Source organism: Camelina sativa, chromosome 20 (genome assembly GCF_030686135.1).
Source record: "Camelina sativa cultivar CO46 ecotype springtype chromosome 20, ASM3068613v1".
Classification (NCBI taxonomy): Eukaryota; Viridiplantae; Streptophyta; class Magnoliopsida; order Brassicales; family Brassicaceae; genus Camelina; species Camelina sativa.
The window spans coordinates 4,117,169-4,142,595 of NC_141899.1; the positions used below are offsets into that span (position 1 = coordinate 4,117,169).

General features: G+C 37.7%; 6 protein-coding genes and 2 non-coding genes across 15 annotated transcripts; 5 read left to right on the forward strand and 3 right to left on the reverse strand.

The window, feature by feature from the left end:
- The first annotated feature begins 1,232 nt into the window (after positions 1–1,232).
- Positions 1,233–1,305, forward strand: TRNAR-CCU (transfer RNA arginine (anticodon CCU)). The gene has a single exon. It is a non-coding gene; the product is annotated as a tRNA-Arg (tRNA).
- Positions 1,306–1,421: 116 nt separating this feature from the next.
- LOC104769260 (L-type lectin-domain containing receptor kinase IX.1) lies at positions 1,422–4,638 on the reverse strand. Of its 5 annotated transcripts, none has more exons than XM_010493428.3 (3): positions 4,523–4,625; positions 3,372–3,500; positions 1,422–3,242 (listed from the first exon to the last, which is right to left on the reverse strand). In XM_010493428.3, the coding sequence occupies exons 1-3, from the start codon at positions 4,524–4,526 to the stop codon at positions 1,600–1,602; spliced, it is 1,776 nt and encodes a 591-aa protein (XP_010491730.2). In that variant the 5' UTR covers positions 4,527–4,625; the 3' UTR covers positions 1,422–1,599. The 5 variants fall into 5 exon arrangements, with proteins under 5 accessions (XP_010491730.2, XP_087361682.1, XP_010491726.2 ...); XM_087505556.1 differs by having other exon boundaries at positions 3,339–3,500; XM_010493424.3 differs by having other exon boundaries at positions 1,422–3,500; positions 4,523–4,638.
- On the forward strand, positions 4,611–9,432 carry LOC104737920 (putative cytosolic oligopeptidase A). Its single transcript, XM_087505553.1, has 17 exons — positions 4,611–4,957; positions 5,179–5,346; positions 5,629–5,752; positions 5,893–5,969; positions 6,090–6,233; positions 6,323–6,553; positions 6,625–6,715; positions 6,885–7,006; positions 7,096–7,203; positions 7,293–7,538; positions 7,986–8,131; positions 8,279–8,396; positions 8,515–8,674; positions 8,752–8,783; positions 8,879–8,944; positions 9,038–9,109; positions 9,198–9,432. The coding sequence occupies exons 1-17, from the start codon at positions 4,838–4,840 to the stop codon at positions 9,276–9,278; spliced, it is 2,106 nt and encodes a 701-aa protein (XP_087361679.1). The 5' UTR covers positions 4,611–4,837; the 3' UTR covers positions 9,279–9,432.
- LOC147918451 (transcription factor GTE2-like) lies at positions 9,420–12,057 on the reverse strand. Its single transcript, XM_087505557.1, has 3 exons — positions 10,357–12,057; positions 10,079–10,283; positions 9,420–9,991 (listed from the first exon to the last, which is right to left on the reverse strand). The coding sequence occupies exons 1-3, from the start codon at positions 11,803–11,805 to the stop codon at positions 9,906–9,908; spliced, it is 1,740 nt and encodes a 579-aa protein (XP_087361683.1). The 5' UTR covers positions 11,806–12,057; the 3' UTR covers positions 9,420–9,905.
- A 1,197-nt stretch (positions 12,058–13,254) lies between these two features.
- On the reverse strand, positions 13,255–16,849 carry LOC104769263 (putative beta-D-xylosidase 6). Of its 3 annotated transcripts, XM_087505551.1 has the most exons (7): positions 16,204–16,638; positions 15,796–16,066; positions 15,140–15,306; positions 14,958–15,055; positions 14,529–14,879; positions 14,025–14,441; positions 13,255–13,927 (listed from the first exon to the last, which is right to left on the reverse strand). In XM_087505551.1, the coding sequence occupies exons 2-7, from the start codon at positions 15,877–15,879 to the stop codon at positions 13,314–13,316; spliced, it is 1,731 nt and encodes a 576-aa protein (XP_087361677.1). In that variant the 5' UTR covers positions 15,880–16,066; positions 16,204–16,638; the 3' UTR covers positions 13,255–13,313. The 3 variants fall into 3 exon arrangements, with proteins under 3 accessions (XP_087361677.1, XP_010491733.2, XP_087361678.1); XM_010493431.3 differs by having other exon boundaries at positions 15,796–16,849; XM_087505552.1 differs by lacking the exon at positions 16,204–16,638 and having other exon boundaries at positions 15,140–15,309; positions 15,796–15,938.
- Positions 16,850–18,368: 1,519 nt separating this feature from the next.
- Positions 18,369–19,959, forward strand: LOC104772193 (transcription factor bHLH61-like). Its single transcript, XM_019242112.2, has 4 exons — positions 18,369–18,978; positions 19,178–19,333; positions 19,535–19,702; positions 19,802–19,959. Exons 1-4 carry the CDS (start codon positions 18,460–18,462, stop codon positions 19,886–19,888), a joined length of 930 nt encoding a protein of 309 aa, XP_019097657.1. The 5' UTR covers positions 18,369–18,459; the 3' UTR covers positions 19,889–19,959.
- Positions 19,960–20,721: 762 nt separating this feature from the next.
- On the forward strand, positions 20,722–20,861 carry LOC147918452 (small nucleolar RNA snoR77). The gene has a single exon (XR_015594289.1). It is a non-coding gene; the product is annotated as a small nucleolar RNA snoR77 (small nucleolar RNA).
- Positions 20,862–21,016: 155 nt separating this feature from the next.
- On the forward strand, positions 21,017–24,450 carry LOC104769264 (asparagine synthetase [glutamine-hydrolyzing] 3-like). Of its 2 annotated transcripts, XM_087505113.1 has the most exons (12): positions 21,594–21,717; positions 21,924–21,981; positions 22,071–22,220; positions 22,307–22,363; positions 22,572–22,707; positions 22,809–22,892; positions 23,150–23,175; positions 23,266–23,353; positions 23,448–23,499; positions 23,590–23,676; positions 23,761–23,868; positions 23,959–24,450. In XM_087505113.1, the coding sequence occupies exons 11-12, from the start codon at positions 23,773–23,775 to the stop codon at positions 24,172–24,174; spliced, it is 312 nt and encodes a 103-aa protein (XP_087361239.1). In that variant the 5' UTR covers positions 21,594–21,717; positions 21,924–21,981; positions 22,071–22,220; positions 22,307–22,363; positions 22,572–22,707; positions 22,809–22,892; positions 23,150–23,175; positions 23,266–23,353; positions 23,448–23,499; positions 23,590–23,676; positions 23,761–23,772; the 3' UTR covers positions 24,175–24,450. The 2 variants fall into 2 exon arrangements, with proteins under 2 accessions (XP_087361238.1, XP_087361239.1); XM_087505112.1 differs by having other exon boundaries at positions 21,017–21,981; positions 22,572–22,711; positions 22,813–22,892.
- Positions 24,451–25,427: the final 977 nt, after the last annotated feature.

Below are 25,427 nucleotides of genomic sequence, written 5' to 3' on the forward strand. Positions count from 1 at the left end.
ACTTATAGGAGTTGACAAATCTTTAAGTTTAAAATCGACAAATGGTGTGAGTGTGGTGCTGTCTGATTCTTCTTCTTTATATTTTCAATTTTTCGTGGCGGCATAAAGAGAGGAAACATATGGCAGACAAATTTGACTACAAAACTAAGCCATCGACCATTAATATTGGTTTTTTTAATATTCAGCCATGTTTTTATACACTAATATTTTCATTTACAAAAACTATCACTTTCGAGCTTTTTATACAAAAAAACAAGTTTCTACTACATAATCCTTGTTATTAATGATTTTAAAAGCTGATAAAACAAGAGTTATCCTTTCGTAATGATGGCTAAATTGGCTATAATTGTTTTGGTTTACGATTAAATTATCATATTATTTTATTTCTCAGCGTAACCATAGTCATGCGGGACAATATGGACCTACCTCAGACTTGTATATATGTACCAATTAATGGGACTGCAAATAATAAAAACAAATCCTAATGTCTTCTTATGTGAGGCGTACGTGGATGTATTCCTTAATTTCCGAGGATTAAAATGACTTTATGAAATACTGTATCACCATGTACTATAAGGCGTGGAAGAAAAAAAGAAGAGAGAATTAGCTATATATCACAAAAGGCATTAAAAACAACTAACTTTCTTTAGAGAGAACCCAAGTGAAATGTTAGTTATGTGAATTCTATTTTTAGCACTTGTTTGTCTCAATACGCCATACTAAAAAAATCATAAATTGAATGTCTGTCCATTCATTAGTAACAATTCGGAAATTTTCACAATACACACATTGTCCCATACTGCGCAAAAGAAACCTTGTTATATGTTATTCATCATGCTAAAATCATTAAGCAAATTCTTTAAACAAACTTAATTCTACAAAATGACTCGGTTTTATAAATTTGGTTGTCTAGAAGTAAATTAGTAGTAGTAGTAGGAGTAAATTAGTCTTGCATAAAAACAAAACGAGCGCAGTGTGTGTAGTAGGAAAGATTAATTGTGTTAGTTGGTGAACTGAACCCGTTAATATACACCTCAACCATTAATTTCTTCATCTTTCTTTTTTCTTTTGGTCGGCCTCAAAAATAAAGATCACAAAAATTAAAAAATCGCCACCAAACTCACCAATGTGAATTTCAGTTAGAGAAGTCAGTTCAACCGTTTTTCTCTACGATATAGACGTTAATCTGAGAACACGATAACTAAGATATTAAGGACTATGATTTGCAAGAAGCGCCTGTAGCTCAGTGGATAGAGCGTCTGTTTCCTAAGCAGAAGGTCGTAGGTTCGACCCCTACCTGGCGCGTTTCTTAGTTTTTTTTTTTATTTTATTTCAAAATTTTATCATTTACTTCTGTTGAGTTTCATAAGCCCAACACGCTAAAAGAGTGCGAAAGACACCAAAAACAAAACTGAAAACGATATGCAAATAGGAGATCTAGTATCATTTTCCCCAAGCAATAGATTACAGAATCACAAGGATACATTCAGTACTGTACAACACATACGGTAGGCAAAAAGATCAAATAATACAGCACACACACACACGGAAGAAACGAGAGTAAAGAAGAGGCTTTATACACAGCAACAACGGATCTGCTTAACGACCATGTTGAGCACTTGAAAACGTTACTGTAGCTCCACCAGAGCTTGCTGATGTAGTAGTACTCGATGATGAGACATGATAAGTAGCTACAGGCATTTTGGTCGGAAGATGAGGCAATGGTGCTTCAAGATTCAAGACTTGGATCGCTTGTTTTATCGAAGGCCTCGAGTTTCTATCTGGATGAGCACACCATAGCCCTACAATCATGAGACATTCTGCTTGCTTCTCATCGAAACCATCATTCCTGAGTTTCTCGTCAATTATTGTGATAACTTCTCCTTTTCCGTAGAGATCCCACACTTTCTCTACAAGGCTTGTTTCAGGCTCCACTCTTCCTTGTCTTGGATCCACAGATTTTCTTCCTGTAACAATCTCTAATGTAACAACTCCAAAGCTATAAACATCAGATTCTTTGCTCGCCCTTCCGGTGCTTATGTATTCAGGAGCCATGTAACCAAACGTTCCTGCTAACCCTGTAGTCTGTGGACCCAACTCATGGTCCATCAGTCTAGCCAACCCAAAATCACCAAGCTTGGCATTGAAATTGGAGTCAAGCATCACATTACTCGCCTTGATGTCTCTGTGTATAACACATTGCTCCCACTCCTCATGAAGGTAAAGCAGCGCAGAGGCTATACCAAGAGTTATCTTGCACCTCACAGGCCAAGCGAGATGCTGTTTTTTACCAAATAGATGGGCATCAAGGCTACCATTTGGCATGAACTCGTATATCATTAGAAACTCATCTTTCTCATGACACCAACCAATGAGTTGCACAAGGTTTCGATGTCTCAAACTGCTGATTATCTTTACTTCGGTTATGAACTCTCTTTTTCCCTGCTTAGATCCGCCAGCAAACTTCTTTATCGCAACCATCATATCTAAGGCGTTTAAGTACCCTTTATAAACCTCTCCAAACCCTCCTTCCCCTAGCTTCCTATCATCTGAGAAGTTGTTAGCAGCTGATGCAAGATCTTTATAAGTAAACCTTCTTGGTCCTGCTCCTCTTTCGAGATCGTCATTTATCGATGTCAAGTTTGCTGTCTCCTCTGCTTTCTTCTTCCGCTGCTTCCGTTTCAAGAAGACGATGAGCGAGCCAATTAAAAAGGTCACCAAAACAAACCCTGAAACTGAAATACCAATTATCATCCCTTTCCTGTCATTCTGACTTTTTTTTATATCTCTTAGCTCCAGGCTTGAACTGAACTCCCATGACAGAAGTCTATTTCCCTCGGTGACCCCTCCAGAGGTCGCAGAAAACCCAACTGTAACTTCTGATGGCAGTACCTTTGAAAGATCAATGATGTAAGATAAGCTTGAACTCTCCTTAGGATCAGATGTTAGGTCGTAAGTCCAAGAGACACTCAAGTTTCTTCTAGTAGAATCATAGAAGATCAGCACACGGCCTATATCTTGGTTGTGTGAGGTTGCATTCCAAGAAGTAGAGTTAGAGGAAACAAGAGAGTTGTTGTTGATTCCCACATGAGATTTCATGTCAAGAGGATCCCATTCTGGATTAGTAAATGTGTCGAATTCGACATGAACGAGTGGGAAAGAAGAAGACTTATCATTGGTTCCATTGAATAGACCCAAGAAACCAGCAGCTGAGTTGGGAGGCAATTGGACTCTTGCTGGAGCTAGAAAGAAAGCGAACCCATGACCATAATTACCGTACGCAACATCCCGGGTATCAATTCTGAAGGAGAAACGGGTACGAAAATCCGAAGGCTTACCAGTACCCGGATCCCATAAGGGAATCTGCTTACCATAAGTAGCCCATCCGGCACGGCATGTGTAGTCTATGTTGGTAAGCTCAACAGCCCCGTTTGCTCTTGCATCTCCTTGGTACACTATTTCAGAAACCTCTGACCCAAAACGAGATATGTTAAACTGAACTGAACAGACAAAAGGGAGAACCAAAACAAAGAAAAAGAACAGGATTGAGTTAGCCATCTACAACCAGAAGCATCTATTAGCACGAGAGACAAAGATGGTTCTACTGATATGTATACTTAAAACCAAGTCAATGACTAAACCATGATTATAAGAACGAATTCATCTAGAGCGTGATCCCAGCTATCACAGGAATTGTTTTTTTTGATAAACAACCATTAAGTTACCAAATAGTTGACCTTAAGAGTAAAAAAATCATAACTCTGTCTGATTGCTTAGGCATATGATATGACAGATTATATAAAAAATGAGGAAGACATGTTTGATGCTCATCCTAACATTTAAGAATAGCTTAAAATAATCACAATGGTAACTTACGCATATCAAAGAGAATATCATTTTTTCTCCCCTCGAGCCAATGGTTGAATAAGCAGAGTCAAAGTTTATAGACTTAACAAAGAAGGGATCACATGAAAAGTGGACCATTGACACATATATTCTCCACAGAACTACTAGTTTATGCACGACCAAAATTAAGTCATGGAACAAGTGATGAGATTAGTCACGAACACAGATGGTTCATATGTAAAAAACTCAAGAACATGTCAATGCACGATGAGAAGAAAGGTCAAAAAGATCTGTTCTTTTTGAGAAATCGAGTAACACCAAAATTCAAAAACACCATTACGAGTCAATGACAAACCTAGGATTAGAAAAATAAGATAGCCAGCTCAAACCTCAGACACAACTAATTAACAATCAACCTTAAAAAGCCGCACAATTTCCTTTGTTTATTGCTTTTGTCAACTAAGTCTAGCTGTTATCATGAAAGGAATGTGATAAAATAATTGTATAAGAGAAAGCAAACAAATCGATCCAAGTGATATTCAAAATTGAAACATACGTTATCCTTACGTGCAAGAACAAACCCAGATACCTAACAACAATAAACTTTAAGAAACTAAATAATAATTGTAACCCTGGATCATGCCTTTCAGAAAACAATAAACTTTCTATGACTTACACATATCACAAAAAAAAAATCATTCCGTCGAACACTTGGTGTGCAGCACGTCGTAAAAGTAACCAAAACGACAGCCTCCACGAGTCCGATTCACAGAATGATACTAGAAGAGTTACAGAAGTCTTGATTTGACAAAATTAACCTTTTAACATTTTCTCAACGCAAACGCAAGTTTCTAAAATTTGTAATTTCGCCCCTCAAGTTTACCTTTATTCACATTATTACCCCAATCTGTCTCCATCAGATTCACGTCTCCACTACCGCCGCTTCTCAATCTCTCTTTCTCGACGTCATCTCTCTCTCTCTCTCCTTTCAATGGCTTCTGAAGATTCTCTCTCCTCGAATCCTCTATTGCAGAATTTTGACTTCCCTCCGTTTGACTCCGTTGATGCTCACCATGTCAGACCTTGGATCCGTGCTCTGTTGCACCAGCTCGTACGATTCTCTTTCTTTAACGTTCCTTGTTATGATGCATCGTATTGAACATTTTCGAGTGTTTTATTCAGTCCTTATAATTATCGAATCGTCCTAGATGATTGGATCATTATCGTTCTTCTGCAATTTTTTTATTAGACTTCTCTGTGTTGTTTTCTATGATTCTTATGAACAGATTAGTGAAACGATTTTGATGTTTTATTGTATGGGAATATTTGCAGGAAGCTGAATTGGAGCAGCTAGAGAAAAGTGTAGAGCCTTCATGGCCAAAACTAGTGGAGCCATTAGAGAAGATTATTGATCGGTTATCTGTTGTTTGGGGGATGATCAATCACCTTAAGGCTGTCAAGGATACACCCGAGCTTCGTGCTGCCATTGAGGAAGTTCAGGTGTATTTTTTTAAAAATCTGCTCATGAGTGGTTTGATTCAAATTTATGTACTCTGGTGGTGTGTGAAGTGAAGCTCTTACTTGTTTTATGTCTACATTTGTTACATTTCCATCAAACTCTTCCATCAATGCTAGAAATGATATTAACGGAGTCAAAATCTGTATGGCTAAGCTCGTTTCCTAGAGTGTATTATATCTCTATTGCCTAGTTTTTATTGATTCAGACAAAAATGGAGTTCTGAGTTTTAATTCTTGTTTTCCTAACAATACTTGCATCTATAGCCAGAGAAGGTGAAGTTCCAGCTCAGGTTGGGGCAGAGCAAACCCATTTACAATGCATTTAAGGCTGTTCGAGAATCTCCTGACTGGAAAACACTAAGCGAAGCTCGTCAACGATTAGTTGAAGGCAAGTAACTATTATTGGGGCATAAGAAGGAAGACATTTGGTCCTTTTCTTTCTATTTTTTTAAATTATGGTTTAGGGGAATCTTTTTATATTTTCAGTGTTTGGAGATATGTGCTAATATGGTTTCTGTGTGTTTTCAGCTCAAATAAAGGAGGCGGTTCTTAGTGGTATTGCTCTTGAAGACGACAAGAGAGAAGAATTTAACAAAATTGAACAGGTTCTTTTCTAAAACTTTTGACGAATCAATGTCAGCTTTGTTTAGTAAATGGATCTAGGTTTGTCACAGCTCCAAGTATTATTAGTAATATCATCTGTCATTTGCCGCTGTCCACTATAGGAACTTGAAAAACTTTCCCATAAGTTTTCTGAAAATGTTTTGGACGCTACAAAAAAGTTTGAAAAGTTGATAACAGAAAAAACAGAGATTGAGGGGTTGCCGCCATCTGCACTTGGATTGTTCGCACAAGCAGCTGTTTCTAAGGTATGTACAATTAGTGAAAGATGTGTAAAGTTTCATGTTGATTTACATGAGTTTTTCAGTTGTTGATTCATCTTTATATATGACCCAAGGGCAATGAAAATGCAACTGCTGACTCTGGACCATGGCTCATTACACTGGATGCTCCTAGTTATCTCCCCGTCATGCAGCATGCGAAAAACCGTGCTCTGCGAGAGGAAGTGTACCGTGCTTACTTATCTCGTGCCTCTTCGGGTGATTTAGATAATACAGCAATTATTGACCAAATCTTGAAGCTTCGACTGGAAAAGGCTAAGCTTCTTGGTTACAGAAATTACGCTGAGGTATAGTTATTTAAGTGAAGCTACTCTCCTTTATTCATAGGTTAAATTTTAATGTCGCTCTCCTTGTCCAGGTAAGCATGGCCACGAAAATGGCTACTGTAGAGAAAGCAGATGAGCTACTAGAAAAGCTTCGCAGTGCTTCATGGGATCCGGCTGTTCAAGGTAACTTCTAGTGAATATTTTCCTTAAATCAACATATTGTTGTTTAAACTAGTATGCTGCTACTGCATTTATTTGTCTAGTAAAGTATATAACAGTGTTCATCATTACTTTTTTTTGTATCCGCCTTTTAAGGCAGAACCCTAACTTTTTTACATGTGTTTGAACTTAGACATAGAAGATCTTAAAAGTTTTGCAAAGAACCAAGGTGCTGCAGAAGCTGACAGTTTGACTCACTGGGACATCACTTTCTGGAGTGAGAGGCTTCGTGAATCCAAATACGATATTAATGAGGTTCTCGTCCTTATTCTTTATCTTGTGATGCAATTGTGTATTGTTTTGAAACTCTTGACGCTTATCTCTCACTGCTTGTAATTTTTTAGGAAGAACTGCGACCTTACTTCTCACTACCAAAGGTTATGGATGCGTTATTCGGTCTAGCTGAGACACTATTTGGAGTCGATGTTGTGCCAGCGGATGGTGTGGCTCCGGTAAAATCTGGAACCTAATATGTCGTGTTTCTGCTTGTGTCCATCGTGTTATTATGTTTGTTAACATGTTATATATTGTTGCCTTGAAGGTCTGGAACAGCGACGTTAGGTTCTACTGCGTCAAAGATTCTTCTGGAAATCCAATTGCTTATTTCTACTTTGATCCATACTCCCGTCCTTCAGAAAAGAGAGATGGCGCTTGGATGGATGAAGTATTTTCTCGTAGCCGAGTCATGGCCCAAAAGGGTTCCTCTGTTAGGCTCCCTGTTGCTCAAATGGTCTGTAACCAAACTCCACCAGTTGGTGACAAGCCAAGCCTTATGACATTCCGTGAGGTAAGGAACATTAGTTAGTAGAGCTTATATTGATCGTCAAGGAAAAGTAAATGCTGAGCATGTATGGTAGTTGGTAACAATATTGATTACCCATGCCCGCAAGAGTTGTTTATTCTGAACTAAAAGTTACAATGGTACCTGATAAAATTTACTCCATGTGTAGTTTTCTAAATTTATTCGACTATTGTGGAATGGTATTCACTCATGGAACTTTACATATTGGTGGCATGAAGGGCCATGCTATGACAAAATTTAACAGTCATTACTCATTAGGGGTAGCACTAGATAGACCACTTCTCTTTTCGACCTATGTATACTTGAAATTTTAGGTGCTTTCAGAATTAATGTAGGATATTGACTTGAATTTTGATGAGCGTACTCTTATGTGTATGGTAAAGGACTCATGTTCCTCGTTCTGTATGACAGTAATACCACTTTGATTTACAGGTAGAGACTGTGTTCCATGAATTTGGCCATGCTCTTCAGCATATGCTTACCAAAGAGGATGAGGGGCTAGTGGCTGGTATCCGAAATATTGAGTGGGATGCAGTTGAATTACCTTCACAGTTTATGGAGAACTGGTGCTACCACAGGTACTTGGGTTCAACTGCCTTGCCGACATTAGTTTACAAATGTTTGGGTCCCTGTGCTTTTTGCCCCTTTACCAAAACTTTGGCAGTGCTGCATAGAGGCATTTTACTAGTAACTTTGTAGTGAACATTATCTGAATGTGGTTCCAGGGATACCTTAATGAGCATTGCTAAGCACTATCAAACCGGAGAAACTCTTCCTGAGAATGTATACAAGAAGCTCCTCGCTGCGAGAACATTCCGTGCAGGGTCCCTTAGTCTTCGTCAGGTCAGTACATCCATATCAAACTGCTGATGTTCATACAATGTAGTAGTACCAAGATACACTTCTTCAGCGGATCTGTAGAAACACAGTTTAGTGAATATGGTTCTTTGTTTTGTTCCAGTTGAAGTTTGCTACAGTTGATCTGGAGCTGCACACAAAATATACGCCAGGTGGGACAGAGACCATCTACGATGTTGATCAAAGGGTGTCCATTAAAACACAAGTGATTCCTCCACTTCCTGAAGATAGATTCCTCTGCAGCTTCAGTCATATATTTGCAGGTAAATCAGTAATGTGCGCTTAGCATAGGTGTGTTTGATAGTTTGTTTCACTTACTCATCTTCTCGTATCTTGTCAGGCGGTTATGCAGCTGGATACTACAGTTACAAGGTAAATATATTCTCTTAATTCTATATAACTCACCAGTTCAACAGACGGTTCTCTGTTGGTCAAATATTTTAAAATCACTTTCTCGAAATGTGCAGTGGGCGGAGGTTTTGTCTGCGGATGCGTTTTCAGCCTTTGAAGATGCTGGGTTAGATGACATTAAGGTACTCTGTATATGGTGCAAAGCAAATCATATTGAACCTTTGATTCGATTTTCCAGATTGTGAACATCTCTTTGTGTTGTGAATTGAACACAGGCTGTTAAAGAAACAGGACAGAGATTCAGAAACACTATACTTGCTCTGGGAGGAGGAAAAGCACCTCTACAAGTAAAAAAAACTCTTCACTGCATCTACTTATATGTATATCTATGTCGTTCGTTTGTTAACAGAGCTTATAATGGAAAATACTGAACAGGTGTTTGTGGAGTTCAGAGGTCGGGAACCTTCCCCAGAGCCTCTGCTCAGACACAATGGGCTCTTGGCTGCTTCTGCTTGAAGTATTGAAATCCTTTGGCTAGTCTCAATCAGATTTACGATTATTAAGTCATCCTGTTGTATTAAACTTTTCTACTTGCTTGTTCACTGAGCCCAAAGTACTGTCTTTTCGAACATTAGAAGTTGGTGACAATAATAATGGTTTATGAACAAAACGAACAGAGATATTTCTTTTATCTTCCAACCATAACACATTTTCCATTACATTGTTCTTTCTTCGTACCAACTTCTTCTTTCTTCCCGAATAAGAACAAAGAGACAAAAAGGAACAAACAAACCCATCAATAGATATCCTCCTCACCTCCCTTTACTCAGTCACTCTCAAATCTCTGTTCATGGTGTCACCAATAATCTAAAGGAACTAAGGAACCTTAATCTGAAAGAGAAAAAGAAAAATTCTTCCACTTCTTGCTCAACCTAGAGATCTCTAAACTACCCTTTACATTTTTCTCTCTATCTACTCTTTCCCTAACACTCAAAATCTTTCCTTTCGAGTTTCCATCCTCATTTCCCTTTACACCAAAGTTCCACCTCCTCCAGATACTCCGATTCTTGTCTTGCTTATATCAACGCGCGTTCAAGCAACGGAAGGTAATACGTTCTACGAATATCTCCCTCAACAGTGTTATTAAGGACCTTCTTTTGCCTCCACAAATGGAGATTGGACACTATCCGCATCAGAATCACTTCCTGATGAACTTCCTGACTCCGAATCTGCATAGAGTCACACACATAAGACAATGCTGGAAAAATAAAGAGAACATTTAACAGAGAAATAGATGACAAGGAAAATGTGATTACCACTAGACGAAGAACTGCCACTGGAACTAGAGCTGCCAGAAGAACTAGATCCACCACTCACAGCGGCGGCTGTACCATCCCTCTCAATCTCTACTGATGGATAATCCTCAATGGGTATATCTTCTCCAATGTCTACATCTTCTTCTCCTGCCTCCCCTCCTTTCCTCCCTCTCTTCTCAGCACTTCCCATTTCTGTCACCATAGGCTGATGATACAGAACAAGATCAGTACTAACTAGACAGAAACAATAAATCAGCAGATCAAAAATTTTGCTTTACCAGATTTCTTGGTGGAGTTGACGCATTCTGGATAAACCCTTGCCGCTTGATCTTGCTTGCCATCTTTTTGTAGTTAGTGACAAAACGATCAAGCTCCCACAAAGTCTCATTGTCTAAAGCTTCAATGTCTAACTCAATTTCATCGCCGTCTTGAGGTAAGTCTCTTGTTCTCTTCCTCAGAATCTGAATCAACTGTCCCAGCTTCTCAAGAGGCAATTCTTGTAGATTTACGCCAAGCTTTGCCTTTTCTTCCATCGTCATTAGCCTCTTGTTCGGATCCTTAGCCTTCGGTTTCGGTAACTTCCCTTTCCTTCCCTTATTCGTTTCTCCCACTTCAACTCGTGCTTCAATAACCGGCTGGGGAGGTAATGGTGGTGGTGGCTGAACCGGTGACGGAGGAGGAGATGGGACACGAGCTATCTCCATTACTGGAGGAGGAGGAGGCAATGCAGGTAACGGCTTCACTGAATCTAGCTTCTTAGCTATTGAAATCTGTTCAGGCCCTTTCCTCACATGCTCCACAACCTGATTCTGATTCCACATTCTTTGGTTGAGTTCAAGTTCAGGTTCAGGTTCAGGACGAGAAGATGATCCCATGACTTTAAGCTCTTGAGCCTCGTACCTCTTCAATATAGGGTTAAACCAAACATCAAACTGACCCAAAAGCTTCTCAGCCATCAAATAAACGTCTTGACCCTTTGGGTTATACGCAATCGCATTGGTGAAAGTCAACCTAACATCAGAAGCGAAATCAATCGGCGATCTATAAAAGCCTTTGTCCAGATTCATCTTCACCGTACCCAGATCCATAGGCTTCTTCACGATCACATGATAGTCGTGAAGCCCTAAACCTTTCACATCAACAGGATTGTTAAACACCCATGACCATTTCTGCTTCATTAGCTTCACCAAGATCTGACCGCAACTCGTCATCATACTCTTCAAAACCTTCTCAGACATCAGATCCAAAGCCACTACATGACGCTTACGTTGAGGCTCGTTCGTATCAAACGGATTGCTTCGTTTCTGACCATGCCCAATTGTTGTCTTCTTATTCTTCTTCGTCTTCGTCTTCTTCACTCCAACGTCATTCGTTTCGTCAGCAAAGCTACGAGCTTGATTAGTATACACAGAGCCGCTCACGAACGAACCCGATTCGATCCGTTCTCTTAAGAATCGAACTTGCTCGAGCTCGGAATTGAGACGCTTCTTCAGCTCCCTGAGCTGAGTCGCGGAGTACCCATCAAGCTCAAAGGAGACGTAGTCTCCGTTAGCTAACGAATCGTCGAACTGCTTGGTGGAATTGTTCCCGCCGTAAGGATTAGGGTTAAGGTTAGGGTTGAAAAGAGCATCGGAAAGGGGTTGGTTAGTGTATTTCTTCATAAAAACGGCGCCACATTGTCTCTGAAACAACGGTTCGTTTAAGTTAGCCAAAACCGCCGGTGCCATACATAAATCGAAGGGCACAAGATCATTTCAATTGAGATCTCTCCTCTCTCTCTACGCCGGACTCAGATCAAAGGGGTTTTTTTGATCCTTTAAATTAATAAAAAAAAAGGGGTAAAAGAAATAATCTTCACCGGAAAAAACAAAGTCCGGCGATCGGAAGAAAGGAAGAGATTAGTTTGTTGTTTGGGGGGGGAGAGGAGGTGGAGGACGAGGAACAAGAAGGTGAGGCATCGTCTCTTCTTAAAGGACATTGAAATCTGCCCGTTAAAACGCTTAGTGTATTTAATCACCGTTGATTTAAGATCTGACGGTTGAGATCTGTTTGATGACGTTGCCCGATCAAGCTGCCCGAGTAATCTGACATGGACGGTTTAGATTGAGTTAATTGATCCAGTGACTGTTCCACAGCCGTTGGTTCGTGAGTCGTCGTGTCTCGTGTGTGTGCTTTTTTTCTCTCTTACGATTTTTTCTTAATTAAACAAAAATATTTTTGAGAGATAGGGCAAATTGGTCATTTCTGTGTCTCTGAACTGCCTCACGTGGGCCCACCTTTTTTTTCTTTTTTCTTTTAGTATATATATAGACTTGTTAATTTTTTTCTTGGTTTCTCACTTTTGCTAGGTCAGCCAGTTTCTTGAATACTCTTCTCCATTTGGTTTAAAGTTATAATAAACTCCCTATCTCATCGGTAACTTATAAAAATGCATCACAGTTTAATTCATAGAGAGAGATACATAAGCTCGCCGGACTAGAAGGCGGGTGAGTGGTTAGGACAGACAAGAAACACCGGGATTGTTTGTTTTTAATCTTTAGCCAATCTGAGGCAACCGTCCCTGATCTGTTCAAATGACGAAATTACCCCTTACGAGACCATCTACCAGTAAGTTGAGGCTGAATCCTGAACCGTTCCTCCGCCTGACCTCTTCATTTTCTTTCTTTCCCAAGATTTTTTATAATCTTTTTGAGTTTTATAAACTTTTATCAACAAAGAACTTGAGAGAGAGACTCGATCCAAGTTTTAAGAAAAGAGAGAGGGATGATGAGCAAAGAGAGAGAGAGACTCAATTAACATTATTTGAGAAAATAAGTGCAAGTTTGTATTTATACATTTGACGAAACTGGGTCTAATCTGGACCATCGGATCCACTTGATTTTTTAAAAACATCATTGTTTTCATATATGAGGTGTCAGGTAACTAGATATTTAAATACTACTACTAGAAAGAGGAGGGGAAGGTCATAACCGTAAATAACACTAATAAATGTTATGTTATGCTGAGGTTGCGTCTATCCCCAAACACTACAACAGATGTGGGGACCTTTTCCTCAGAAAATCGTGGGACCCATGACAGCTCACCTTTCTCTGTAGAATAAAATCTCTAGGCGGCCACACGCGCTTTCAATACTGCGTGCGTCTCACCCTCCTTTATCTGACGTGGCTTTTACTATATGAAGAAAACAGTTTTATTGCCTCTTTTTTTCAAATTGGATTACAGTATTTTTTACTCTCTAAAGTTCAACAGAGAGAGAATGCTGTAATAAATCTCCCAAGAACAAGACATGGATCCCCAGAGGAATCACTCTCTTTCCCACGTCGTTAGCAACGATTAGATGCTTGCAAGGATCGATCACGAACACCGTCTCGATCATCTCATTGGAATGAACATGAACACGATCGAAACCAATCAGCTGTTTCTCCGGAACGCCAGATATAACCGGTGGCATTTTCGAATACATCATCAGAACGTGACTACCGTCGATTTCTCCTGTATTGCTCACATTAACCCTAACATGAAAACGGAGAGTTTCGCAAGAGGTAACCATTGCATCATCTAGCTGTAAGTAACGGAGCTGTTCTTCTTCTCCGTGTTGGAGTAGTAGTTTCTTGTGAGAAGACTGCTGTGGTAGTAGTTCTGATAAGCTAAGTCTGGTTGGTGCTGATGTGATCTTGTAATCGAATTTCGTGTAGCTTAAACCCGTTCCAAAACTGTATACTTGAGGTCCCGTATAGAATCTGTATGTTCTTCCTGGATATCCACGTGATGAATCGGCTCTCATATGCATATCCGACATTGCCACATCTGTGAATGACTCCGGATACCATGTCATCGGTAATTTCCCACCTGCATTTGAACCGAAACCACTTGAGATATGAGTGATGTCATAAACATAAAACCAGGAATGGACAAAATGATGCTTTGATTTGCAGTAGAGACTAACCTGGATTGAAATCTCCAAATATTATTTCAGCAAGTGCTTGTCCACCGGTTTCACCTGGATAACCAATCCATATGATGCTTCCAATTCTAGGGTCGGTTTTAGCAAACGTTACATCCACTGGTCCTCCACCAGTTAGAACAAGAATCACCGGTTTTTTGCTCACTGCTGCAACAGAAGACACAAGATCTCTCTGTTTACCAGGCAAAGAAAGACTAACTCGATCCTTATCCTCGGTTTCTTGAGAGAGATCTAGTCCTGCAACTACTATGACAAAATCCGCTCCCTTAGCGATGGCAACAGCTTCTCCAAATCCGTTATCAGAATCACATGACACGTCTGAGCAACCAGACACATAAGATGTCTTCTTTACATACTCCAGAAGTTCCGTGAACAGAGTCTTTCGTTGACACGGCTTCCCTTTACAAATATGAAATTTCTAAACTGTTTCAGCCGAGAGAAGTATTATTTTGCCTGCTTGAAAATAACAAGTTATATAGTTCGAACCTGTATAAGTGCCGCCCATATTGCTTATATTATTCGCCATTGGACCAACAATTGCTAAAGAAGAAACATGGTTTTTTTTCAAAGGCAACAACTTGTGATCATTTTTCAGAAGCACGATGCCCTGCCTTGCTGCTTCCAGTGCTAATTTTCTGTGGTCTGAGCTACAAATGTCATTTGATCCTAACTTCGCGTAAAGTCCTTCTCTTGGATCTCCGTCAAAAAGTCCAAGACGAAGTTGAACTGCAAAGAGATTTAGCAGAGCTTGGTCTACTTGTTCTTCGCTCACTTTTCCTTTCAGGATGGCAGATTTTGTGTTCCGAAGCATGTACGTCCCACAATTTATATCCACCCCTAAGAATCACCATTTTAGTTTTCATTATAAAACAAAACATAAACAAATTTAAACAAGCTTAAAGAGCTCAAAATGACCTGCTTTTATGGCATCGGCAACAGCTTCTTCAGGTGACTTTGTGTATCCTTGGTACTCAAAAATGGTTGCCACAGCATCACAGTCTGATGTAATGTACCTGCACGAATACAACAAAGGCTCCCCGTTAAGTCTTCCATTAGCCAAATCAAAGTAATACAAACATAAAATCAGTTTTACTTACCCTTCAAATCCCCATTCAACCCGAGCTTTCTTTAATAGGTCTTCTTGTGCACAAGCAGGCACTCCATTAACTGCATTATATGAACACATCAAGCAGCTAGCTTTACCATCTCTGATACAGCTCTGAAATGGGGGCTGGTATGTATCTTCCATATCCTGTTCTGTGACCTACTAATACAGAGTAAAGCTAGAATCAGTGTATGACACATAACCATCCCAACATGAAAAACAATGTAAAAGAGCAAAAAGCCATTAGTTTCAATATAGAAGCTTCTCATAAATTTTCCAATAACATAAGAATTTTTTTAAGTACTTTTCCAAATCAATGCCTAATAGTTTTCACTAACTTAAAATTTCCAATTTCACCATTCCTCCATAAAATTGAGCTACAGGATAACAAGTGTTGATGACCACTTCTCAGAAAACAGTGAAATATAAGCATTCATAATTCTCTTAAGAGAATGAATAAAGTAGCTCGAGTGTTGTTTATGTATATACCATTATCTACACAAGACAAAGGTGCAGAGCAATGAAATGATTTAGATATATTAACTTGATTCTAATAACAAGATTAAACCTACGACTTTCTAATTTAAACCAAATTGAAGCTGCATCCATAAGCTAAACTCATAACGAAGACAGAGGTCCTAGTCTTACCACAGCATTGAAGTCGTATCTAGTAAAATTCCCCCATTTTTCCAAATCATAGGCAGTGAAGTGTTTGCAACAAGCAGATACCATGAGTTTCCCATCATCACCATCATCATCATAACGAGCATCATCATCAACAACACCATCACCAAATCTTCTTGTCAAAACCTTCCTCTTCCTATTTTCTTGAAACCCTCTAACAAACTCAACACCATACTCAGAAACAACCTTAGGATCCTCACCAGGAGTCTCCTGCCCTCTTCCCCATCTCGGATCCCTAAACACATTTATATTCGGAGCCCAAAAAGTCAACCCAGCTTGACCACCATTGTACATAGCCCGAGCTTCCACCGCAACAGCAGATCCAATCTCGTACCATAGCGTTCTATTGAAAGATGAAGCAGATACGATTACCTGAGGGAAACTAGTAGCGGAGGAGATCGAACCGTTGAAAGAAACTCCCGGACCGTTATCGGCGATTCCGTGTAACGATTCAGACCACCACTCGTACGGAGGGATACCAAGACGAGGTACGGAAGCAGCTGTGTTTGAGAGCTGACCGACCTTCTCAGTGAGCGTAAGGAAGGAGACGAGAGAAATTGCTCGTTGTTTTATAGATAAAGAGACGTTGCAGAAAGGGTAAGAGCTGAAATGAGGAGGTTTACAAGGGAACTGTGGATGAGAATCGAGGTTTTTGAAGGTTTCGGCTATGGCGGAAGTGAAGAAGAGTAAAGAGATTAGAGTCAATTGAGGATGTTTCATATTTTTTTTTTTGGAGGAAACGAAAAAAAAAAGAAACTGTGGAGAGAGAGTACACACAGAAATTAGAAAGGAGGAAATTAAAACGTTAAACCGGACTCATTAGACCGGTGAAATTTAAATAAAAAATCAACAGTTGGATATTTTTATTGTTTCCTTTATTGACATGTTAACTAACTAACTATATATGGGCCAAAACATTTTATGGGCCTTATTTATGACTTTGGTCATTCTTATCTAATCAAGGTTTTATACTTTATAGGAGTAGTAAACTAAATTAAGATCAAGGAACATTAGCCATAAATTATAGAGTTATTTATGACTAGTGCTTTTTCAATATAGCCATAGATTGTTTAGAGTTTATCATCATTGTCCTTGGATATGGAGTATTTCTTTAAGTAGAGTATTCCTAGTCGCTTATTCATGGTCGCTTGGTCATTCATGGACTCATATGGTCACATAGCAAAAGAAATTGCTGCAATATTGGACTATTCATCATCGCTGAAGCTATTCACGTGTTTTATCACCTTGAGACTCGTGTCTTTCTCTTTTTTTTTTTTTTTTTTTTTTACTTTTAAAATTTATTTCCAAACTTAACAAAAGCTTTATCAAACCAACAATTTGTTATACTACCTGATATTACTAAACCAAGATTTATTAGGATAAACACATACTTAAAAAAAAAGTAAATGGGTATCCAAGAATGATTACTTTAGCAATTTAAAAAGGTAAAAACCAAATTGTGTATCCACAAACTCTCACGCTCGAAATCAGCAATTTTCAATATGATTATTTTGCATAGATACGATTTAGTGTCGACAAGTGAAAACAATAAATTGAAAAGAACAAAAAAAAATGTAATCCAGACAATAATGATATCCGATTGACTATAATAATGGAGTGAAAGATAGAGTAGGAGACAGTCTCTAAGTGTGTGTCCACAGACTCTCATGCAACTTAAAGAAAATTATTTGACTAAGCCTTCGATCTCTTTGACCTGTCAGTATAGTCTTTTATTTCCCATCTTAATACAAACATACACTGATACTCACAATGTAATGATTTGTGTGAGTTATGTCTATAGAAAGACACGGGTGTTCGCTTTTTTTTACGTAACGGATCGGTGTTGGCGTGTTCTTAGATACGAATATCTTCTATGACTATCGTATATAGTAAAACTCACAAATTACTAACAGTATCAAATAAAAGAGAAATCAAATGGCAGCTTCTCAAATTATATAAAATCTAGATCAATTATAAATTTTCGCTTACTTCTTTAATTTTATGATTTTTTTTATAATATCATATATACCATGAAGAAATAAGTTGACTAAGAAAGAGGGCAAGCAGATGATGTTCATCAATTTGGTCGGGATATAGTTTGTGCGTCAGATCATTTTCCGATTACAGAGAAGGAACTAATTTTCTTTTGGCATACTCCGACAATGCTATTAAATTCTTATTTAGGAGACTTATTTGCCTTCTGTTATTGATGGTCCGTTTTCAGTGACAAAGACACCGACTCATTTGCCTTTTGTTAATAGAATCAAACAATACATAAGTTATAATATAAGTTAAAAAAATAAAAAAATGGCAGATTCCATTCCTGCTGGACCATGTATAAAAAAAAAAACAGAGTTAAATGTTAATAGTGATCTCTCTTTATTCCTTAAACAAACTAGACAAAGCTACCATATTTGTTTTATTCTTGCTCAAAATTAAGCCAATTTTTATGTAACAGTGGAGATTGTAAAATGACCTGAGAGTAACTCTGATTAAACGGTGAATTTATTTATTACACTCCACACATACGACGTAATGCACTATGTAGATAACAGTCCATCTTCTTTGACACAAATCTATGTTCACTTCCACTTTAATAAAGAGTTTCAGAAACAGAGAGAAAGAGATATGTCAATGGAATTGACCCAATTGAATAAACAAGAGAGCAACAATCTCGACGACGTTAAAGGCGGATTCATAGCGATGGACCAGTTCGTCCCGAATGATTGGAACTTCGATTACTTATGTTTCAACAGTTCTCTCGAAGAAACCGACAACATTGATCATCTTTCTTCCTCTTCGATGAATATAGTCTCTCAGCCACCTACGTTGCTCCACCAACCACCACCGCAACCGTTGTCACCTCCTCCTTCTCCGCCTTTCGACTATCGTTTTCTCGAGGATATGATTGACTCCTCTTGTTATCCTCCTCCACTGATTCTTCCGACTTCACAAGACAACAACAATTATGCACCATTGATAGTGGAAAGCAATAGTTTCGTCAGTACCGGAGTGATTACTAAGAAAAAGAGTAACAGGAAGCTTGAAGGCCAACCTTCGAAGAATCTCATGGCGGAGAGACGGCGGGGGAAACGATTAAATGACAGGCTCTCCATGCTCCGATCCATTGTCCCCAAAATCACCAAGGTATAATTCCATAAACCCCTCTATTATTTTCACTTATAATTGAATTAATCTAAGGTTTACTTACATGTATGTCTTCTTCTTGTTTGAACCTTTTTCAACACTGTCCATTTTATAATGTTAACCATTTATGTGAATTTGCATATACAGTAGGTTAAGAAAATGTTTCCGTTTGTTTTATTAATTATTGTTATGAAATCAGATGGATAGGACATCGATACTAGGAGATGCCATAGATTACATGAAGGAGCTTTTAGACAAGATTAACAAGTTGCAAGGAGACGAACAAGAACTTGGAAGCAACTCTCATCTAAATAACCTCATTACAAAGAAATCTACGGTCAGAAACTCCCTAAAGGTAAAAAAAAAAAAAAAAACAAAACAGGAATTTATGATACATTACTTTTTATGGTTTTACAAATTCATCCCTTTACAAAACACCCCCATCATTTACATAATTCATTTTCACTGAAAATTTAACAAGAACGTGTTTATACAAATTCATCCCTTTATGATTGTTTTTTTTTTTTTTTGGTTTAACAAGAACGTGTTTATACAGTTCGAAGTGGATCAAAGGGAAGCTGATACGCATATTAATATATGTTGTTCTACAAAACCGGGCTTGCTTCTTTCAACAGTTAGTACATTGGAGACTCTAGGCTTAGAGATTCAACAATGTGTCATTAGCTGCTTCAGTGACTTCTCATTGCAGGCTTCTTGTTCTGAGGTACAAATATCATCAAACATTTTGATTTTAAATCCTTATTAAATGACATGCAAGTTCCAACATCTCTATACACATGTTTATATTAATTATAACAAATAGGTTGCTGAGCAGAGGGATTTCGTTACTTCGGAAGATACTAAGCAAGCACTGATCAGAAACGCAGGATATGGAGGAAAATTTTTGTAAGAAAGTTTCATAATTGCAATGTTTTGAACAAGAACTCATATATTAATGTTATGAACGTACCAAATTAGTCATCTCTTGATCCTCTTTCGCGGTCTCTAATCCTCCTATTCATTTGTACATCATTACTCTCTCTCTCTCTCGTTTCTATCGTTAACGAACGAACAAACACAAGTTTTTTTGCGATCCAAAGAAACCATAAACAAAAACAATGCACAACACATGAACTACGCGATAAAACATGCCAAAGACAAAGAGATAGAACACTGAGCAAAGCGGTAAAAGATTTTGGGCCCAAGAAGCCCAGAGATAGTACTAGATATCAGAAGCAAATGTTTTTGGAAATCACATGGATTATATTATAAAAGCCCAAAAATAAGCCCACTTAGTATTTTTCAAGGGTTTTTGACCTAACGAGCTCCGTCCGTTTCCTCTCTTTAAATAGCTGCGGCTAAGTTTGAACCCTAATCAAGTTATCCGAGGATCCGCCTCTAAAACATCTATCAATCTCTAGTTAGTTCTTCGACAGATCTGTGTTTTCTTGTGTTTTTTTCTCTTTCGTGTTTGGTTTTTTTTTAATATGTTTGGGGTCGGAATCGGGACTGGAGTTTGACTCTTTAGCAAAATAACGATGCCATAGAGATGAATGCAGCGCCCTAAATAAAAAAAAGACCACAATCGGAGATCTTTGTCTTAGTTTTCTGTCCAAATTCGAGTTTGTTGATATTGGTCGCTGAGATAGATCTTACATATATAGCTTCGTTTCATCTTTTGTTTTGTTTTTATTTGGTTTGATTGAATTGGTTTAAAGGATGAGATATATGGAGCAGTGATTCAGGCAGCCTACTTGTTAAAAAAAAAAAAACAATGACATGAGAGGTGTTTAACTGCTCCTAGATCAAACTATGCTTCTGCTCTTCAGACTTGCTGAGATTTTTATCGTCTTTGAAGCTGGTCTAGTAGTCTTAAGCACATTTTTAATCCCTTAAAATCTTCCTCTGTATCGGTTTTTAAAATCATCGTATTTGTTTCGATTCTTTTGTCTAATTTGACCAATTTGGTCCGGTATATTATCTTAGCCATTCTGATTCTGTTTCTGCCGGTTCGATCCGATTCAGCGATTCTATCTGTTGATGCTGATGATTTGTAGGTTTTAGATTGATATGGTTTGTGTGTCTGTGCTTTGTTTGTCCAATCCAATTACTTCTTTCATAATTATTCTGAAAATTTGATATGTGGCTATATAATTCTTAAGCCGATACTTAGAACAAGACCTGACTGAAATATGAAAAATACCTGACAAACGCATTTTATTCATGTGATGATAAGAGCTGAATGACCAACTTTTTACAATTGAATTTTTGGGATTGTAAAAGTTGAATGCTACAATAATCTGTGTATACTGATGAAACTTAAAAAGATTATAACAAAACAGAAGATTGATCTAGAGCATAAAAGAGGAGATAATAATTCGTTTTAATCTTTTCGATCGGACAAAATTCAATAATTTTCAATGATACTATATGTATTTTTTTTAGGGAAATTACCTAGAATATTACATAAAAGTAGGTTTATTACTATACTAACACGTTGAGATTTCTGTCTTACCAGAATAACACATAAAAGTTTGCAAATTACTTCTATATCTGAGTTGTGTGTTTTATTACGATTTATGCCATTTATAATTAAATTTGGTCAAAAAAAAATTGAGATTTTATGCTCTTGCTCTTGAGATCTTATGCTTTTACTTTAAATTGTCTTTGATTTTGGAGAGAAAGAAACAAAAAAAACTTGAATGATCGATTACTTTTTTTTGATTCTCTTAAAATTGGGTGGGCAAAAAACATCAGATTGATTCTTTCTAATTTGATTCACTTTCTTTCTCGACAATAAAGTTTCAGATCTAGTTTAGTTTTTATTTTATTCTCTGCTTTGAAATCCATGTTTGGGGTTTAGAAATCTAGGTCATATGATTTGTGTGTTTTTATCGCTTGTGAAACGGAGCTTTGAGATTTTCGATTTTTGATTTTGAAATTAGGCTAAGGAGAGGAAGAAAGAGATTATCAAGCTTCAGGAAGATCTCAAGGATGCTGAAAGTAATGATTCTTAATTTGAAAAAGGCTTTGCGAGATGTTTCTATAACTGGACGGGTCTCTTTTACTAAATGCATTTTTGTGTCATTCAGGTGCTTTTCATCGTGATTTATTCCCAGCGAATGCTTCTTGCAAGTGTTATTTCTTTGAAGATAACTTGGGAGTATTCAGCGGTATGAGGATTGGAGAAGCTTCTGAAGCCAGATTTAATGATGGTCTTCGTCGTAGATTTCTCAGACTAGGTATTGAACATTTTTGTATTCTCTTTGTTACCTTTTGTGTTTGTGTGCTTAACTTATTATGAACTTCTGTTATCATTTATCTCTAGCGAGGATAAGGAGGAGAAAGAAATCAACTCAATAATCTAAAAGATTGCGGTCCTCAGGTTTGTTTAGTATCTTCCTTTTTCCATTATCTCATATTTATAATTTCCTTAATGCATTTCTTGCCCAGAAATTGGAAAATGTTCGAGGATAAAAAAAAAAAAAACCCTAATTTGTTGGATGAGTTTGGTCAAATTAAGTTCCAGATTCTAAAATCCCTAATTTCTTGATTGCTATTAGTTACGGTTAGTTCGATTTGTCTTTTTGTAGGTTATAGTCAGAATGAAGCCTCCAAGCAAAGGTGAGGAAGAGGAGATGATAGTTAAAAAGCTCTCCAACGATGCCTCACACTATCAATGAACAGACTTTCACATTCGACTCGATTGCTGTCCCAGAGTCAACTCAGGCAAGTATTTAGTTTCATCATTGGGGTGTCACTGTATTTACTTATTTATCTCATGATTTACATAGGCTAAGAAGTTTTTATATTTCGTGTGTTCTTTGCAGGAAGAGATCTTTCAGCTTGTGGGAGCCCCTCTTGTAGAGAACTGTCTGGCTGGATTTAACAGTTCTGTTTTTGCCTATGGACAGGTAGTCATCCCTCCTTTCTCAATGTGTTCCTTTGGGATTGAATTGAAAGTTCTTAAACCACATGGTTGAAATTCTAACATTTGCTTTTCATAAGCTTCTCAATATTAAATTTGTTTCTATTTTCATAAGCTTCTATTTTCATAAGCTTCTAACATTTAAATAATCTTGTGTCATAACAATATTAAATTTGTTTTGAGCCTCTATTTTCATAAGCTTCTCAACTCTTTTTAACTGATAACTCTTCTTTCTTTGAACAGCCATTAGGAACTATTCATTTTCCGAGGTATATATATACATATATTTATGCCAAAAACTCTTGTTTGATCTTCATGAAACTGGAGTTTTTTTCCTTACTCAATTTTTTTTCTTGAAGTGGGAGGCTATTCCATGGGGTCTTGAAGGTGTTCTTGCGTATCTAAAGCAGAGCTATAACAATCCTCCGATCTACATTCTTGAAAATGGTAACACTTCATTCTATTTTGTCTTCTTGCTCTGTTCTGTCTGTTTGAAAGCACACCTTTTTGTTCTTAATTAAGATTCTTCTAACCACACCAGGTAAACCGATGATACACGACTCGATGATGAGAAAAACCCTTTTCTACCAAAGGTTTTATAACAAAAACTTTGTGCTTCCTGCAGCCTTGATGAAAATTTTCCAGCTTTGCTAATAACTTTTAACTTTTTGGGGTAAATGCAGCACATTCTATACAGGCAGAAAGAACAGTTCAGTGATGGAGTAGGATACAGCTGGATTGATGGTCGAAAAGATCATGCAAACAAACATGTAATCAGATATCTCTTTTTATTCATATATAGAATCTTAGGTCACAGTTTGATAATGTGATGCTTTCATTTCTCTCTTGGTAAGGTCTCTGACACAATGCTGATGAACGCAAGCTTTGTCTTCCCTGATAACACACCTATGACAAAAGAAGCTTACTACTACAGAACCATCTTTGAAAAGTTCTTCCCTAAGGTAATGATTTCATCCACATAACTAACTTTGTCACCTTGATTGTCTTGATCTTTGCTTCTGATATGTTTTTCGTAATATACAAATGAGCAGAGTGCAGCTAGAGCGACTGTACCAGGAGGTCCAAGTGTGGCATGTAGTACAGCAAAAGCTGTAGAGTGGGACGCAGCTTGGTCACAGAATCTTGATCCGTCAGGTCGTGCGGCTCTTGGAGTTCATGTTGCAGCTTATGAGGGAGAAGATAAAGCAGAAGATCCTTGTCCGGGGAAGGTGCAGAAACTAGCAGAGAAGACTGCAGGGATTGTTTGAGAATAAGCAAGGTTTAAAAGCTACCGTACTACTTATCCTCTTTTGTAGGATTGATGACTGAATAGGCAATCTTTATTCTTTCCTTCTGGGGTTTTGCAACACTCCATGGAGACTGAGTTGAGTTAGCCCTGAATTGTGTACCTAAATAATAAGTTGCTGGTGAATTTCTGTTTTCTACAGTTGTTAGACTATGACTATCCATGAAAGCTTGATGCTACTTGAGATTATTAACGTTGTTTTCATGAATTCGATTCTTCCTAATTTTTTTCTTCTAAACACAAAGTGTTTTGCTCAGTATTCTTTGTTCAAGTCTAGATTTTGTTTCAATTTCGTATTGAGAAATTCAAAACTATAATCAAACGGGCTGAGTTGATGTTTGAGTTCAGCCTGTTTAAATTCTTTACTGAAGGATATAATGTATTGGCTTATAAACAATAGAAAGACATGATAATTAAAAAGACTCAGTGGCTCAATGGATAAGGTGCTGGTCTGTGAAACTAGAGTTTCGGGTTCGATCCCCAGTAGGGTTGTATTTTTTTAATTTTTGTTCCAGAGCTATTTTTGTTTTGGTACTAGACAATTTTACAGTCTATGATAATATTCTTTTAGATCGGTTACACAAGTTATTTTTTCATGCGTACTTTTAAATTTTTTTGTTCCAGAGCTGCTTTTTTGTTTGGTACTAGACAATTTTACAGTCTATGATAACATTCTTTTAGATCGGTTACACAAGTCTTTAAAAGCAAACCTATGAGGACCAAACTTTACCTCCCAGTCTTCAAGAACTTCTAGTAGCTTCTTCCTCTTCAGGAAAAGCCATAAGCTGAGACTTAAGATTATGAGAATGATGACTCCTGATTATGTACGTACACGTTTATATGTACGTACACGTTTGATTTTAGGTTTAATGAACCCGAAATTACCATAATATCCTCGTCTTCTACTTCTAACATACGACTGAAAACCCTAATTTTCCCTGTCTCACTTTATTTTTTCACGACTTATGTCTATTTTTTTGGTTTCACTTGTGAGTTTTTAACTCAACTATTATAGATTTTCATCTCAACATCTGATTTCTAAATTAAAAACCTATAAAAAGTGAGTTATATAGATTTTCGAACATATATCTAGCTCTTCCATGGATGAACCCAAAGGAAAGATTTCCGAAACTGAGTAGGAAAAAGACGTTTGCTCCGGCCGATAAACAGAACACGATTGATGAATCTGCTACAAACTTTATTACATGAACACCA

Coding starts and splice junctions, on each gene's coding strand:
- LOC104769263 (XM_010493431.3), bottom strand. CDS start 16,551: ATGAAACATCCTCAATTGACTCTAATCTCTTTACTCTTCTTCACTTCC. Junction 15,056..15,139: donor GTTGAATGGGGATTTGAAGG/GTAAGTAAAACT, acceptor GTATTCGTGCAG/GTACATTACATCAGACTGTG. Junction 14,442..14,528: donor TATGGGCGGCACTTATACAG/GTTCGAACTATA, acceptor ATATTTGTAAAG/GGAAGCCGTGTCAACGAAAG.
- LOC104769264 (XM_087505112.1), top strand. CDS start 23,773: ATGCTGATGAACGCAAGCTTTGTCTTCCCTGATAACACACCTATGACA. Junction 23,869..23,958: donor TTGAAAAGTTCTTCCCTAAG/GTAATGATTTCA, acceptor ACAAATGAGCAG/AGTGCAGCTAGAGCGACTGT.
- LOC104737920 (XM_087505553.1), top strand. CDS start 4,838: ATGGCTTCTGAAGATTCTCTCTCCTCGAATCCTCTATTGCAGAATTTT. Junction 8,132..8,278: donor GAGAACTGGTGCTACCACAG/GTACTTGGGTTC, acceptor ATGTGGTTCCAG/GGATACCTTAATGAGCATTG. Junction 8,784..8,878: donor CTGGATACTACAGTTACAAG/GTAAATATATTC, acceptor CGAAATGTGCAG/TGGGCGGAGGTTTTGTCTGC.
- LOC147918451 (XM_087505557.1), bottom strand. CDS start 11,805: ATGGCACCGGCGGTTTTGGCTAACTTAAACGAACCGTTGTTTCAGAGA. Junction 10,284..10,356: donor CAACTCCACCAAGAAATCTG/GTAAAGCAAAAT, acceptor CTGTATCATCAG/CCTATGGTGACAGAAATGGG. Junction 9,992..10,078: donor TGGCAGTTCTTCGTCTAGTG/GTAATCACATTT, acceptor GACTCTATGCAG/ATTCGGAGTCAGGAAGTTCA.
- LOC104772193 (XM_019242112.2), top strand. CDS start 18,460: ATGTCAATGGAATTGACCCAATTGAATAAACAAGAGAGCAACAATCTC. Junction 19,334..19,534: donor CGGTCAGAAACTCCCTAAAG/GTAAAAAAAAAA, acceptor GTGTTTATACAG/TTCGAAGTGGATCAAAGGGA. Junction 19,703..19,801: donor TGCAGGCTTCTTGTTCTGAG/GTACAAATATCA, acceptor TATAACAAATAG/GTTGCTGAGCAGAGGGATTT.